Raw genomic sequence first — 17,987 nt, 5'->3', positions numbered from 1 at the left:
GAACCAGAGGTTGTACAGAGTTTCAGGGAGAGCATAAGGGAACAATTGACAGGAATGGGGGAAAGAAATACAGTAGAAGACGAATGGGTAGCTCTGAGGGATGAAGTAGTGAAGGCAGCAGAGGATCAAGTAGGTAAAAAGACGAGGCCTAGTAGAAATCCTTGCTTAACAGAAGAAATGTTGAATTTAATTGATGAAAGGAGAAAAAATAAAAATGCAGTAAATGAAGCAGGCAAAAAGGAATACAAAAAATCTCAAAAATGAGATCGACAGTAAGTGCAAAATGGCTAAGCAGGCATGGCTAGAGGACAAATGTAAGGATGTAGAGGCTTATCTCACTAGGGGTAAGATAGATACAGCCTACAGGAAAATTAAAGAGAGCTTTGGAGAAAAGAGAGCCACTTGTATGAATATCAAGAGCTCAGACGGAAACCCAGTTCTAAGCAAAGAGGGGAAAGCAGAAAGGTGGAAGGAGTATATAGAGAGTCTATACAAGGGCAATGTACTTGAAGACAATATTATGGAAATGGAAGAGGATGTAGATGAAGATGAAATGGGAGATATGATACTGCGTGAAGAATTCGACAGAGCACTGAAAGACCTGAGTCAAAACAAGGCCCCCGGAGTAGACAGCATTCCATTAGAACTACTGACGGACTTGGGAGAGCCAGTCCTGACAAAACTCTACCATCTGGTGAGCAAGATGTATGAGACAGACAAAATACCATTAGACTTCAAGAAGAATATAATAATTCCAATCCCAAAGAAAGCAGGTGTTGACAGATGTGAAAATTACCGAACTATCAGTTTAATAAGTCACAGCTGCAAAATACTAACGCGAATTATTTACAGACGAATGGAAAAACTGGTAGAAGTCGACCTCGGGGAAGATCAGTTTGGATTCCGTAGAAATGTTGGAACACATGAGGCAATACTGACCTTACGACTTATCTTAGAAGGAAGATTAAGGAAAGGCAAACCTACGTTTCTAGCATTTGTAGACTTAGAGAAAGCTTTTGACAATGTTGACTGGAATACTCTCTTTCAAATTCTAAAGGTGGCAGGGGTAAAATACAGGGAGCAAAAGGCTATTTACAATTTGTACAGAAAGCAGATGGCAGTTATATGAGTCGAGGGACATGAAAGGGAAGCAGTGGTTGGGAAGGGAGTGAGACAGGGTTGTAGCCTATCTCTGATGTTATTCAATCTGTATATTGAGCAAGCAGTAAGGGAAACTGTTGTGACAGTGCCAGGACATTTAACAGTGCCGCCACGACAGTACGCGCAAAAGGCGATAGAGGCGCTTCGCAACTCGGCTGAGCGTGGGAGTGCCACCTAGCTACGAACGACGCCGGCCGCATGTCACGGCACGGCAGTCGAATAAGAGGTACTGAGTTGTTATCATGTAACCAGCTATTGTTTCTAAGTGAGTGTGTTTGGATATCCACGCAATTACTGGTGATTAAAGGTTATAACACTTTTTGACGACGAGGTCAGATATTTTCACTGCATTGTGGATTTGTGTGTTTGTGACGGGGCAGGCATGGAACAGCTTATGCAAGCGCTCATTGAACAACAAACACAGCTGACGGCTTCTATTCAGGCACAACAAACACAGCTGATGGCTGCTATTCAGGCGTTGTCGACGTCGCTTACTCATCGTCTGTCTTCCTCTTCTCCGCCTCCATTCCCTCCTTACGACGAGGCCGCTGAAGACTGGGAGGATTATGAGAAGCGTTTGCGGCAACACTTCTTGGCTTTCAGCATTGTCGACGCTCCTATGTGTAAGTAGTTATTTCTATCTTGGATTTCCCCACGGATCTGCTATTTCAGTTAGCCCCTCTGCGGGAACCTGCCTCTCTGTCCTTCCAAGAAATGTGTGACTTATTGTCTAACTATTACCGAAAAAAAACACCCATGTCATTGCCGCCCGCGTGCCGTTCTACCGGTGTCTTAAACAGCCCCATCAATCTTACCGGGCTTGGGCGGCGGAACTACATGGTCTGAGTAGGAAATGTCGGTTAGTCACGGACACTCATCATGAGTCTTATGCTGATTCAGTGGTTAGGGATGCTATTCTACGGCTTGCTCCTGATAAAGAAGTTCGGCAACGTGCCCTACAACTGCCAAACCCGTCGTTGTCGGAAGTTCTAAGCATCGCTCAATCCTTTGAAGTGTCTTACGCTGCTGGCGTGCAAATAGACGTGTGGTGTGATGTAGGCACTGTACAGTCAACTTTCGACACGGACAATTTGCCTGTTTCACAGGAGAACGAAGATGTGGCAGCGGTTCACTTGCGTAAACAACGTCACGTTGGGTCGCAACACTCGCAGTGAAAACAGCAACCACAGAAACAGGTTCGTTCCGCACTTCCTTCTTGTCCACGTTGTTTCGTATAGCATGACAGGGCCGCATGTCCAAAACGTTGGGCCACATGTAATTCATGTAGGAAAAAAGGCCACATTGCTTCTGTTTGTCAGTCCCCTAAAGTTCCTGTTGACGAGGACGAGGCATCGGACATGGATGTTAACTGTGTGCTTTCTCAAACAAATAAGTTGTTTGTTACTGTTCGTGTTCTGGATGAAGACATTCGCATGCAAGTGGACACTGGCTCTGCAGTAACTCTCATTAATTCTCACACATATTTGGAGTTGGGCTCCCCTCCCTTGTCTCCAGTTACATGAAATCTGAGAACTTATAATAAACAGAAAATTCCTATCATTGGCCAGTTTGATGCATCCACTGCCTACAAGTCAGTTGTTAGGCCCCTCATGTTTTATGTGGTGGATCATGCGGGCTCTGAAAACCTGTTCGGTTATGATGCATCCATTTGTTCGGGTTCTCCATTGATGATGATCTGCACCTCGTATCTGAGGGTATTCCGTATCAACAGCTGGATGGATTGTGTTCTGTATTCTCGTCCGTGTTGTCCTCTGGTCTGGGTCGTGCCAAGGATTTTGAAGCCCACATTACTCTTAAACCTACAGCTCGCCCTAAGTTTTTCCGGGCACGCCCTGTTCCAGTGGCGTTGCGTGCACCTGTCAAGGCTGAGATAGACAGGTTAACAGCTTCAGGGATTCTCCTTCCTGTTACCTCCAGCGAATGGGTATCACCAATCGTGGCGGTTTCTAAACGAAACAGGAGTCTGCGATTGTGTGGTGATTTTAAAGCCACTGTCGACACTCAGAGCCTCATTGACACTTATCCTCTTCCCCGTCCTGAGGAGTTATTTACCAAGCTCGCTGGGGGCAAGTTCTTTTCCAAACTTGACTTATCGGAGGTGTACCATCAGTTGCCGTTGGATGCTTCTTCCAAGGAATTTCTCGTCATCAACACTCCTTGTGGGTTGTATCAGTACCAGCGGTTACCATTTGGCGTCGCTAGCGCGCCGGCCATTTTTCAGCGGTTTTTGGAACAGCTCACGGCTTCCGTTCACGGCTGCATAAACTATCTGGATGACATTGTTGTCATGGGGGCCTCCACTGAGGAGCACCTTCGCAATTTGCTTTCACTGTTTCGGGTTTTGCATTTGACTGGGTTGAGGTGCAATCTGGACAAGTCACAGTTCTTCCAACCCTCCATTGTGTATCTTGGTTTCCACATGTCCCGTGAGGGTATACATCCTCTACGTCAGCACGTTGCGGCCATTAATGCTCTACCCCGGCCGTCTACGGTCAAAGAACTTCAGGCATTTCTAGGCAAGATTGCTTATTATCACAAATTCATTCCATCCGCGGCGGCGGTGGCTCATCCTCTGCATCAGCTGTTACGCAAAAACGTCCCTTTCTGTTGGTCCAACGAGTGTGAGCAGGCTTTTGTCCGCCTGAAGGCTCATTTGCAGTCAGTGCCTTTTCTTGCCACATTCCGTCCGGGTCAGCACTTGGTTCTGGCGACTGACGCGTCTCAGTATGGCCTAGGGGCTGTTCTCGCCCATCAGTATGAGGATGGGTCGGAATGACCCATCGTCTATGCTTCCAAGACCCTCAACGATGTGCAACGGCGTTACTCTCAAATCGTAAAGGAGGTGCTCGCTATCATTTATGCTCTAAAAAAGTTCAGCATTTTTTTGTATGGTTCTAAGTTTCACCTCATCACCGACCACAAGCCGCTGGTCTCTCTGTTCAGCACATCGGCGTCGCTTCCGGATAAGGCAGCTCACCGCCTGCAACGTTGGGCCTTATACTTGTCTCGTTTTCACTATGAGATTCACTATCGCCCCACGGCCCAGCACGCCAACACTGACGCATTGTTGCGATTGCCGATGGGCCCCGACCCGGTTTTCGATCGTGATAAACTACTCTGTTTCCACATTGATGAGGAAGAACGTCGTGCGGTCGAGGGTTTTCCGCTTACAGGTTTGCAGGTCACGTCGGCTACTGCACCGGACGCGGTCATGCGTCAGGTGATTAATTTTGTTGAACGGGGTTGGCCAGACAGGACCAAGGGCCGGGCATCGGATCCCCTTCGCAACTACCATGCCTTGCGCCTTCGTCTGTCTGTTCGTGAGGGTGTTGTTCTTCTGGCCACGGATGGCGCATCTCCACGGGTCGTGGTGCCAGCTTCTCTTCGCAAAGATGTTCTCAAACTATTGCATGAGGGCCATTGGGGGATTTCTCGGACTAAGTCCCTGGCCCGCAGGCATGTTTATTGGCCCGGTATTGATTCGGACATCTCCCACATGGTCGCTGCGTGTGGTCAGTGTGCTCAACAACTGGCTGCACCCCGTACAATGCCCTCTCCATGGCCTGATCCGGCGCAGCCATGGGAACGGGTGCACGCTGACTTTGCCGGCCCTTTCCTCGGCACTTATTGGCTACTGTTGATTGACGCCTTCTCGAAGTTTCCGTTTGTGGTTCGATGTCCGTCGCCCACCACTGCGGCGACGACGCTGGCTTTGTCCAAAATCTTTGCGCTAGAAGGTCTTCCATCCACGATCGTCACGGACAATGGCCCTCGGTTCTCTTCGCAGGCCTTCTGTGATTTTTGTACTGAACAAGGGATTCATCATGTTACAGCACCGCCCTTCCATCCGCAATCGAAGGGGGAGGTCGAGCGCCTTGTCCGCACTTTCAAAAGTCAGATGAAAAAATTCCTTAGTGATTTTTCCACAGACGACGCTCTGCTGCAATTTCTGAGTTCTTATCGCTTCACGCCTGTGGGTGATCGCAGCCCTGCTGAACTCTTGCATGGCCGCCAACCGCGCACTCTACTGCACCTACTTCACCCTGTCAGGCCTTGTGCTGTGTCCCCTAGTGCGGGAAAATACTCGGTGGGCGCCGACGTGTGGGCACAAGGGTATGGATCTCGCCCTAAATGGATTCCAGGGTGGTCCAGGCTCTTCGCGGCCGCCGGCTTTCTGAAATACGTACGGACCACGGCATGGTTGTTCGCCATTACGACCAGATGCACCCGCGAGTGGTGGCCACGCCGGTGCCACCACCCCTTCCTTCGCCTCCACCAGCCCGAGAAGCCAGTCCTGTCGCTGCTGCCAATCTACCATATGTGTTGATGCAGGCAACGTCGCTACCGCTTCAGAGTACGCCGGAACCGGCCCCAGTCGCGACGCCGCCTTCTCCGGGACCCATCTCGTTGGAGCACACCCCCAGGTCCACGACATCTATGGATGCTGCTCCGGAGTTTTCACCCATCATCTCGTCCAGGAGGCACGTTCCACGCACGAGCTTCTGTCCTGGACATTTTCGACCATACTCTCATGTCTCTCCCTGGGATCCTCTTGGGGCCTCACAAGAGGCCATGGATGTCTCCGCACTGTCCATGTCTACAAGGAAGTGAGTGTGTTGTTTTTTTTTTTCCAAAGGGGGAGAAGTGTTGTGACAGTGCCACGACATTTAACAGTGCCGCCACAACAGTACGCGCAAATGGCGATAGAGGTGCTCCGCAACTCGGCTGAGCACGGGAGTGCCACCTAGCTACGAATGGCGTTGGCCGCATGTCACGGCACGGCAGTCGAATAAGAGATACTGAGTTGTTATAATGTAACCAGCTATTGTTTCTAAGTGAGTGTATTTGAATATCCACGCAATTATTGGTGATTAAAGGTTATAACAGAAACAAAAGAAAAGTTCGGAGTAGGTATTAAAATCCCTGGAGAAGAAATAAAAGCTTTGAAGTTTGCCGATGACATTGTAATTCTGTCAGAGACAGCAAAGGACTTGGAAGAGCAGTTGAACGGAATGGACAGTGTCTTGAAAGGAGGGTATAAGTTGAACATCAACAAAAGCAAAATGAGGATAATGGAATGTAGTCGAATTAAGTCGGGTGATGCTGAGGGAAGTAGATTAGGAAATGAGACACTTAACGTAGTAAATGAGTTTTGCTATTTGGGGAGCAAAATAACTGATGATGGTCGAAGTAGAGAGGACATAAAATGTAGACTGGCAATGGCAAGGAAAGCGTTTCTGAAGAAGAGTAATTTGTTAACATAGAGTATAGATTTAAGTGTCAGGAAGTCGCTTCTGAAAATATTTGTATGGAGTGTAGCCATGTATGGAAGTGAAACATGGACGATAAATAGTTTAGACAAGAAGAGAATAGAAGCTTTCGAAATGTGGTGCTACAGAAGAATGTTGAAGATTGTGTGGGTAGATCACGTAACTAATGAGGAGGTATTGATTAGGATTGGGGAGAAGAGAAGTTTGTGGCACAACTTGACTAGAAGAAGGGATCGTTTGGTAGGACATGTCCTGAGGCATCAAGGGATCACAAATTTAGTATTGGAGGGCATTGTGGAGGGTAAGAATTGTAGAGGGAGACCAAGAGGTGAATACACTAAACAGATTCAGAAGGATGTAGGTTGCAGTAGGTACTGGGAGATAAAGGAGCTTGCACAGGATAGATTAGCATGGAGAGCTACATCACACCAGTCTCAGGACTGAAGACAACAACAACATGCTGTTCATAGTAGCTCACCTGCAGTCCTATTTCCTTATGGGTTATTAAGCTCGCTCATGTTTTACGCCTATTGAACTTTGTTTTGATAACTCCTGATCAGAAGTCCTTTTCTTCCCATCAATGTATCACTGACTCCTACTTCATCTGACTTCAACCTATCAATTTTTGTTCTTAATTTCTGAAATCTTCCTTTATGTAACTAATTTATTTACCTTTGGTGCTGGATCACTTTAATTTGAAAGCATTCTGAATGATTATATGAAGGGATGATGGCTAGTGTTTTTGTCTTTTATATTTGTGTAGAATTCCGATGGTTATGCTTTACAGCATTTTATGGTGAACTAAACGAACTTTTGCATAGTAGCATATGTCATAGTTGGAAGTTTTTGATTCTTGAAGTATATACTTGTACTTGCAGTAGTTATTACTACCATAGGAATGTCATAATCAAATTATAGAGTCTGATTATGTGCAGAGTCCTTGGGTAAGCAACACGAAGCTATGACAAGGGCAGTGAAGCTGGCTGAACGCAATAAACACCTTGAGCAGGAATTACGAGACATTGACCACATTGCATTGGCTGTTGAAGAGGAATGTAACTCAACAGTGAAAGAGAACTCGAGGAGAGTTTCAAAGATACAGGTGCTTTTATATCACTAAACCTACTTATTACCATATAAACTGTATTTTAGGAAATTTTTGTTTTGTTGTGGTTACCATAATACTTAGCAGTGGAATCAAATAAAATGAGCCTAGTGTAACATTTTGCTTGAACTGACGTAACAGTTATGCCATCATCTTGTTTAGTGAACCAGCAACAGCCATTTCTCAAAGCATAATCAAAGTTAAAGTTGTTTTGTTAGTTTTTAATTATGTCTTCCAAAGATCAAATAAAAGGTAAAAATTTACATTTGGAGCATGCCAACCAAACAAGACATGAAGACCAGTGATTAGCAGATTGTATTGTTTTTCATCTGAAAACACTACTGCTAAGTTTTAATGATTTTTTTTACTTATTCAGGTTATATACTGTTAATATACTGTTAATGTAGTAATTGCATATTTTACTTCTTTCTGTGCCATTTAGGTATATTAAAAGGTGGTGTAGGTCATTTTATTAATATGTACAATAATGGAAATTCCATGATAGCATACAATGTGTAGCTATCATTCATGTCTTTTTAAAGACCGATAGGTCAGTTTTTTTGTTTGGAATGGCATATTATCCACAAGCTCCTCTTGAGACTTCATTGCATAAATAACATCAGTATATTGCATCTTCTCTCATTTGTTTAAGTATTTCATTTTGGTAGGAGAGGGCAACATGCTTTTTGGGAAATTTTTTGGTACATGTGTACTTCCATGGACCCCAGATAGTGCACATTATTTTTGAGAACACTTCCCTGTGGCAAGTTAAAAAATAGCGATTCTCTATTTACTGGACAATTATCATTTTTTACCAGTTAGTCCTTTTGTTGTGCAAGTTGCTTTGTGACAAAAACATGAAAAAGATGAAAAATGAAAATGCAAGTTCTGATGATGGTCTTTCACAGCTATTATGTTTTTAGACTCATAAAGATACCCAAAGTGCTTATGTCACATGTTTAATTTACTTTGTTTGTGTGTTGTCATGGTCTTCATGATCACATATACTATGATGCAGAATCTCCGACCTGCATTTCACTTGTAATTGTTACCATGTTACCTTGAGTTTACTTGTTGGATAAGTAACAAATGTGTTGCCATTCATTATTTTGCTTTTGTGTTAGTCATCATGATTTATTGTACACTTTGATGCGGGAAAGCAGTATTCTGCAATAGCAAGAATTTTTATTTTGGAAAAGTTGAGAAATAAGTGGAACAATCGTTTTCGCATATTGTTTGTAAATTTAGCTACAGGTGCAAGAAACCCAACAAAATACCTGCGCTGATTGTTCTCCAGAACATCGCCCTTGTATAGACCTCTGTATACTCCTTCCATCTTTTTGCTTTCCCTTCTTTGCTGAGAACTGGGTTTCCATCTAAGCTCTTGATCTTCATGGAAGTGGTTCTCTTTTCTCCGAAGGTCTCTTTAATTTTCCTGTAGGCAGTATCTATCTTACCCCTAGTGATATACGCCTCTACATCCTTGCATTTGTCCTCTAGCCATCCCTGCTTAGCCATTTTGCTCTTCCTGTCGATCTCATTTTTGAGACGTTTGTGTTCCATTTTGCCTGCTTCATTTACTGCATTTTTATGTTTTCCCCTTTCATCAATTAAATTCAATATTTCTTCTGTTACCCAAGGATTTCTACTAGCCCTCGTCTTTTTACCTACTTGATCCTCTGCTGCCGTCACTACTTCATCCCTCAAAGCTACCCATTCTTCTTCTACCGTATTTATTCCCCCATTCTTGTCAATTGTTCCCTAATGCTCTTCCTGAAGCTCTCTACAACCTGTGGTTCTTTCAGTTTATCCAGGTCCAATCTCCTCAAATTCACACCTTTTTGCAGTTTTTTCAGTTTTAATCTATGGTTCATAACCAATAGATTGTGGTCAGAGTCCACATCTGCCCCTGTACACGTCTTACAGTTTAAAACCTGGTTCCTAAATCTCTGTCTTACCATTATATAATCTATCTGAGACCTTCCAGTATCTCCAGGCTTCTTCGATGTATACAATCTTCTTTTATGATTCTTGAATCAAGTGTTAGCTATGATTAAGTTACGCTCTGTGCAAAATTCTACCAGGTGGCTTCCTCTTTCATTTCTTCCCCCCAATCCATATTCACCTACTATGTTTCCTTCTCTCCCTTTTCCTACTATCGAATTCCAGTCACCCATGACTATTAAATTTTCGTCTCACTTCACTACCTGAATAATTTCTTTTATCTCATCGTACATTTCATGAATCTCTTAGTCATCTGCGGAGCTAGTTGGCATATAAACTTGTACTACTGTAGTGGGTGTGGGCTTCGTGTCTATCTTGGCCACAATAATGCATTCACTATGCTGTTTGTAGTAGCTTACCCACACTCCTATTTTTTTTTATTCATTATTAAACCTACTCCTGCATTACCCCTATTTGATTTTGTATTTATAACTCTGTATTCACCTGACCAGATGTCTTGTTCCTCCTGCCACCGAACTTCACTAAATCCCACTATATCTAACTTCAACCTATCCATTTCCCTTTTTAAATTTTCTTACCTATCTGCCCGATCAAGGGATCTGACATTCCACGCTCCGATCCGGAGAATGCTAGTTTTCTTTCTCCTGATAACGACGTCCTCTTGAGATCCGAATGGGGGACTATTTTATCTCCGGAATATTTTACCCAAGAGAATGCCATCATCATTTAACCATGCAGTGAAGCTGCATGCCCTCGGGAAAAATTACGGCTGTAGTTTCCCCTTGCTTTCAGCTGTTCACAGTACCAGCACAGCAAGGCCGTTTTGGTTAGTGTTACAAGGCCAGATCAGTCAATCACCCAGCCTGTTGCCCCTGCAACTACGGAAATGGCTGCTGCCCCTCTTCAGGAACCATACATTTGTCTGGCCTCTCAACAGATACCCCTCCGTTGTGGTTGCACCTACGGTACGGCTATCTGTATCGCTGAGGCACGCAAGCCTCCCCACCAACTGCAAGGTCCATGGTTCATGGGGAAGAATAAAATGTATAATTCAAAAAAGGTAAAGGAATTTGGCCGTTGATTGCAAATCTAACCTGTATTTTTATTGCAGATTTAGATTTCAGCTGTCGAGTAGCCGTCTTCATTGCTTTTAAATTGAGTCATTTAGATTCATCAAGCTTTTGGCAACGCATGTTACCAGACGACTTTAAGACATATATGGCCATAGCCTAATTATTGATGGAATCAAACTTTTGTCAAATGTATAATTGCCGTACTTTGCACAAATGGAAAGGAAAACCTTGTTGGGTACTTTCCTCTAGTTACAGTACCTTCAAAATAGAAAAGTCTTGTGAACTTGATAGGAGACTAGCCATATCACCTTCAAACCGGGTGTTTTTATGAAGCAATTACCTTCAGGCCAGTAAGCACAATTGTGTTGATTGGTAGCTCCATTAAGTTTGGACTGTTCTTCATCTGGCTAAAAACTGCTACCCATAAGTCTCAGTTCATGTTTCACCATCCTGTGAATCCATTCGCAAAATTGTTTCCTGCAATCTTGGTCATCACTTACCTTTTCACTAGCCTTGGAATGAAATAACGCAACCTGCTTCTCTCCAGTATACACTGTATAGTAATAGTAGTTACAAGTGATAGTCATAAAGTTTTATGTATTACCTAACAAAAATAAAATTGTACGATTAATTTCTTGTTTGCAGTTACACTATGTGATCAAAAGTATCCAGACACCTGGCTGAAAATGACTTAAAAGTTCGTGGCACCCTCTATCGGTAATGCTGAAATTAAATATGGTGTTGGCTCGCCCTTAGCCTTGATGACAGCTTCCACTCTTGCAGGCATATGTTCAATCAGGTGTTGGAAGGCTTCTTGGGTAATGGCAGTCCATTCTTCACGGAGTGCTACACTGAGGAGAGGTATCGAAGTCTGCATTCCAAAACATCCCAAAGGTGTTTTGTAGGATTATGTAGGCCAGTCCGTTACAGGTTTGTTATTGTCATGTAATCACTCCACCAGAGGCCGTGCATTATGAACAGGTGCTCGATTGTGTTGAAAGGTGCAATCGTCATACCCGAATTGCTCTTCAACAGTGGAAAGCAAGACACAGCCCCTTTGACTGTTCAGAGATGTCACTAGACTGGCTGAAGGTGTAAACAACCACGCATGAGCAGCACCTATTAAAATTAGACAGAGGGGTCTGACAGCCGATCAGTTCCAGTCATTCCACCAGGAAGGAGGTACACGGCTCATGTTGTCTGTAGTTCAACAGTGCCTAGACGGTCAACACTGCGGTTTAATCGTGTCCACATAGTTACTTTGTGCCAGGAAGGGCCCTCAGCGAGGGAAGTGTCCAGGTGTCTCGGAGTGAACCAAAGCGATGTTGTTCAGACATGGAGGAGATACAGAGAGACAGGGACTGTTGATGACATGCCTTGCTCAGCCTGCCCAAGGGCTACTACTGCAGGGGATGATCACTACCTCCGGATTATGACTCAGAGGAACCCTGACAGCAGCGCCAGCATGTTGAATAATGCTTTTCGTGCAGCCACCGGACATTGTGTTAAGACTCAAACTGTGCGCAATAGGCTGCATGATGTGCAACTTCACTCCCAACATCCATGGTGAGGTCCATCTTTGCAACCATGACACCATGCAGTGTGGTACAGATGGGCCCAACAACATGCCAGATGGACCGCTTAGGATTGGCATCATGTTCTCTTCACCGATGAGTGTCGCATATGCCTTCAAGCAGACAATCGTCGGAGATGTGTTTGGTGGCATCCCAGTCAGGCTGAACACCCCAGACACACTGTCAGAGTGAAGCACAGTGGAGGTTCGCTGCTGTTTTGGGGTGGCATTATGTGGGGCCAACGTACACCGCTGGTTGTCATGGAAGGCTCCCTATTGGCTGTACGATACGTGAATGCCATCCTCTGACCGATAGTGCAACCATATCGGCAGCATATTGGCTAGGCATTCGTATTCATGGATGACAATTCACACCCCCGTCGTGCACATCTCCTGAATGACTTACTTCAGGATAACGACATCACTCAACTAGAGTGGCCAGCATGTTCTCCTGACAAGAGCCCTATCGAACATGCCTGGAATAGATTGAAAAGGCATGTTTATGGGCGACGTGACCCACCAATCACTCTGAGGGATCTATGCCAAATTGCCATTGAGGAGTGGGACAATCTGGACCAACAGTGCCTTGATGAACTTGTGGATAGTATGCCACAATGAATACGGGCATGCATCAATGCAAGAGGACCTGCTACTGGGTATTAGAGGTACCGGTGTGTACAGCAATCTGGACCTCCACCTCTGTAGGTCTCGCTGTATGGTGGTACAACATGCAATGTGTGGTTTTTGTGAGCAATAAAAAGGCAGAAATGATGTATGTTGATCTCTATTTCTTTTTTCTGTGTGGGTTCTGTAACTTTCAGAACTCAGGTGATGCAAAACATTTTTTTGATGTGTGTATTTAGAAGCTTTGTAGTTTGGTTTCATCCACCTACTGGTCCAGAGAGTATTTTGAGTATGACTCCTTTCCTGGAGGGGTGGCAAATTCAGGGACTTTGTTGTCACAAGTGCTTTGGTAATTTACTGTTACAGTCACATTTTTCAATCCAATACCAGGGTAGTTACCTCATGTAGCATTGCTCCACCAGATTGTGTATCATTAGCTTCAGGGGATTGCTCTGTACCCTTGGTGACACAGCAAATGTGTTATTGCCACACCAGCATGCTATCGAACTTAATGAATGTGGTGTTTCACCTGCAGTGAATTGAGCCAGGTGCTGTGGAATAGTGTCCTATGAATAAGATTCCTCACAGTTTAACCTAGAGAGATTTTTGCTGTTTGTTTGTCTGATACATCCAATATTGTGGGAAGGACAGATGGAGGTGTCACCAGTATTCTCTTCTGAGGCCTGTTAGTGTCACATACATCATTGCCTGTGTATACTTCTGCAGCAGCTGCAGCCCAGATGGATGGTATCGTAGAAGGCACTGTGTGCCTTTCCTGTACTTCATATCGATTTGGGTTGCATCTACTGAATGATAATTTCCAGCCACAGAGAAATAACCTGGTAGGTGAGCTCTTGCAACACACACCATGCACTTATAGCTGTCAGTTTTGTCTCTGGGCTTTAATCTAACTGGTAACCACATTGATCACTGCCGACTTCCAGATGGCACTTGTCAGCAGAGGTGCTGGAGCAAGTCATGCTGGACAACTTGATCCGCACTATGGGGAAGTGTCAGGCATGTTATATTGCAAAACCAGGTTGTCCTACCATATATTGGCATTTTGTATGCTTCAGAAAAGGTACACTAAATGCAGTTACTCCTCCTAAGACCTGTGGCCAGATTTTCAGCATGCTTTCTAATTGTATCGCTATGTCACCTGTCCCAGTGTTTCCAGAGCATCTTTTGGTTCACACATGACAGCTATGTGAAATTTTTTTGTGTATATTGAAAATCCATTAATTTTGGTTCATAGGTGTATCACACAATAGAGTAACATTACAAAAGTTCCAATGAGCTGCATACCTTCTTTTGTATAAACAATATTTGGGAAAGTGTTCTATTAATTTTCATTTCAGGCATTTCTGCTGCATTAATTATTGCATGAACTGAGACTACTGCATTTTATTCAAAGCTTAGTGTAATCCAGGTGTTCTGCACACAGGAGAGACTAGATGCAAGTCTAGCTCAAGTACGTGACTTGGAAAGGGAAGTTCTAGAGCTTAAACGCAATGAACAAGAAGCTCAAGCTGATGTGGAAAGTGCCAAGAAAGATACTAGGCATGCTCAGCGTGCATTGGAGAAAGCCCAGTCAGAAAACAGACGCCTCTCTGAAAAAGTCAATAACCTCCTTGTAATAGGTAAGTCCATAGCTGTAAGCATTCTTATCTTTACCTTGTATGCTGCTGGCCATTAAAACTGCAACTCTATGATGATGCTGTGCAACAGATGCAAAACTACAATGGAGTGTACTGCACGCTTCAATATGGAAATTATAAGCATTTCAGTAAAACATACAAAGTAGGTAGAAGTAACAGCATCTAGATTACTTTCTTCCAATACACACACCTGTTGGCAGGCAACTGGGTCCCCATGGACACATGTGAGCAGGAGTGGACAAAAGGTTGACACAAGGGCAACTGGGTTGGAGCCTAGGTGACATTTCTGCACCAGTCAGTGAACATGGACAGTGTTGGTTGTGTGGTTAGTGAGGCATAGACCATGTATAAAAGGGTCGCCCAACAGTGTTTGCGGAGAGATCATGATATAACTTATGTAAGAAGGAAAAGTGTCTACTAGCATGTCTCAGAATTTGACAGGGGCAGAATTGTATCCTAGTGAGATTGGGGCTTTATTGCTGGATAATTTTGCTGCTCAGGATCCAACAAGTGGCATGTGGATATTGAACTGACAGTTATAATGTGCACCAAGCAAGATCTCAAGTGCTGCGTATGACTAGTGTCCAAGAGGACAGACACACTGCTGGGTTGGCTGTGCAGTACTGTATGGTCATCTCACATACTTTCAGTTAGAAAATGGTCTTGTTTGCAGCAAGATGAGTAGCCATATGATGATAGGCACAGGTTACCACGGGTATTTGCATCTGTGCATTGTGCAAAGCTTATAACTACTACCACTGCCATACCTTAACAAAAGATCTGGCTGAGATCCAGAGAAAATCCAGGTCCTATGTATAATTGCTAAGTGGGTATAAGGCTTCCATCCAGTCACACATTGACGAAGTTTTAAATTTTGCACTTAAGAAATAGTTCACATGGGAGAATTGTGTAGACATACCAGCTTTTGACCATCAGACTGACTCCCATATGGATGACATAGTAATAAGCACCCCTAGTGTAGAGAAACAACTGAAAAAGTTAAAACAAATAAATCACCATGTCCCAGTGGGATTCCAGTTTTATTGTACTAAGAATACTCCCTTACTTAGCTTGCATTTATCAAGAATCTCACCTAGTGTGCAGTCCCAAGCAACTGGAAAAAAGTGCAGATGCCTCCTGCATAGAAGAAGGGTAAAAGAAGGGACCTGCAAAATTACAGACCAATATCTCTAACACTGGTTTGCTGCAGAATCCTGGAACATATCCTTAGTTCCAGTATAATAAGTTTTCTTGAGACCATGAAGCTTATGTCCATGAATCAGTATGATTTTAGAAAGTATAACTTGTGAAAAACTCAGCTTGCCCTTTTCTCACGTTGTACAGTGGAAACTATGGTTGAAGGGCAACAGGCAGATTCCATATTGTTAGAGATTGTGCCTCCCTGCAGGCTCTAAATGAGGGTACGAGCATATGGAATAGGTTCCTAGCTAAGTGAGTGGCTCAAGACTTCTTAAGTAATAGAACCCAGTGTGTTGTCCTCAGTGGTGAATGTTCATTAGAGAAAAGTGTATTGCCAGGAGTGCCCCAGGAAAGTTTGATATGAGTGCTATATACAGAAATGACATGGCAGGCATGATGGACAGGAATCTGCAGTTGTTTGCTGCTGATGCTGTGTACAGGAAGGTGCTGAAGTTGAGTGACTGTAGGAAGATACAAGATGACTTAGACAAAATTTCTAGTTGGTGTGTTGAATGTCAGCTAGCTCTAAGTGTAGAAAAATTTAAGTTAATATGGATGAGTAGGAGAAACAAATTCATAATATTCAGATACAGCATTAGTCCTGTCCTACTTGACACAGTCACGTCGTTTAAATATCTGTGTGTAACAAAGCAGTGCGATATGAAATGGAACTAGCATGTGGGGATTATGGTAGGGACAGCGAAAGTCAACTTTGGTTCATTTGTTAATTTTAGGAAAATGAGGTTCATTTGCACTGGACACTGAATATAGGACACTAGTGCAACCTATTCTTGAGTATTATTAGAGTGTTTTGGATCCATACCAGGTTGGATTAAAGAAAGACATTGAAGCAATTCAGAGGCAGGCTGCTAGGTTTGTTACTGGTAGGTTCAAACAACATGCAAATGCTATGAAGATGCATCATGAACTCAAAACAGGAATCCCTGGAGGGAAAGCAACATTATTTTTGAGGAACAGTATTGAGAAAATTTAGAGAACTGGCATTTGAAGTTGACTGCAGAATGATTCTACTGCTGAAAACATAAATTTCATGTAAGGGCCATGAAAATGATATATGAGAAATTAGGGCTTGTAGAGGCACACACAAACATTTTTCCCTCGTTCTGTTTGTGAATGGAACAGGAAAGGAAATGACTAGTGATGGTACAGGATACCATCCGCTACACACAGTATGTTAGCTTGCAAGTATGTCTGTAGATGTACCATCTGGAGCACCAGGAACTGCCAATGTGGCAATCATTGTTGTGGCTTCCCTTGCCATGGCAAGAGAGAGATGTGTACTGAATTGTGCACCCTGTGACAAAGCTGGATACAGAAATGGTGCTCCTCATCTTTACAAACAAGTTCCAATTCTGCATGCAACGGGCGCTGATAACCACGCAGTTGAGCACCCCACAAACCAAACATCATCACCATCATCTTCTGCATGCAGCATCACAACATGTGGGGGGTCTGAGGAGAACAAAAAATGCCAGAATTCATTTGACTTCATTATATGGGCCCATTTGATGGTATGGGGCACCATTGAGGGCAGAACATAATCACCTCTGGTTCACGTAGCTGGTAATTTGGACAAGAGCATCTACATTTGTGCTTTAAGGTCAGTGTATGTGCACTATCTTAGAGTTCTTCAATATGTTATCTTAACAACAAGATAACTTAAGACCACATATTGCCTGTGCTGTTCTAACTACCTCAATACAAAGTGTGTTTGACTCTTGCATTGGCCACCACTTTCTCCAGATCATTCAATGACTGAAGACATAAATCTAAGGGTCTCTGAGAAAATGCCATGCCATCACATGTCAGCCACTAGCATTGATGAACTCTTAACTTAAAGAGTTTAAGCAGCATGACGTGACATACCCTTGTTCGTCATGCAAGCTCAGTTCGACTTGATGCCCATCTATTTTAGAGGTATTGTTGTCGTCACAAGTGGCATCTCTTGTACCAAACTCCACACATTGCATAGCCTGAAATCACCACCAAGTTTGATCATTTACTCTACCTACTATGCAGAATGATTTTAAATTTCCATTGTTTTCTATCTGTCTATGAGTTATAATTTTAACAGACAGCAGTGTATTGTTCACTTTATTTTTCTTATTGCAAATTATTTTGCGAACATTCTAGAGAAAGTAGTCAATGAAGATATGTTCCGCACTAATGTTTCAGTGATACGGTAGTGACAGAACAGGAAGTGGAGGTCAGTTTGTCTTTGGATCAGGAGTAAACTCAAAATGGAAATAGCACAGATAATAGATTCTAAAAGTCCTAATACTTTGTTCACAGATTGCTGTATGTTGAAATACTCCA

General features: G+C 43.6%; 1 protein-coding gene across 1 annotated transcript in view; it reads left to right on the top strand.

The window, feature by feature from the left end:
* The window catches only part of LOC126094905 (centrosomal protein of 135 kDa), a 402,349-nt gene that overhangs the window by 82,318 nt on the left and 302,044 nt on the right, over positions 1-17,987 (top strand). The window contains exons 6-7 of the mRNA XM_049909544.1: positions 7,388-7,554; positions 14,237-14,432. Of these exons, the coding sequence (XP_049765501.1) occupies positions 7,388-7,554; positions 14,237-14,432 (363 nt within the window). The remainder of the gene's footprint in view (positions 1-7,387; positions 7,555-14,236; positions 14,433-17,987) is intronic.

This window comes from Schistocerca cancellata, chromosome 8 (assembly GCF_023864275.1).
Source record: "Schistocerca cancellata isolate TAMUIC-IGC-003103 chromosome 8, iqSchCanc2.1, whole genome shotgun sequence".
NCBI lineage: Eukaryota > Metazoa > Arthropoda > Insecta > Orthoptera > Acrididae > Schistocerca > Schistocerca cancellata.
The sequence above is the reverse complement of the archived record's forward strand: the minus strand, read 5'-3'. Positions and strand labels throughout refer to the sequence as shown.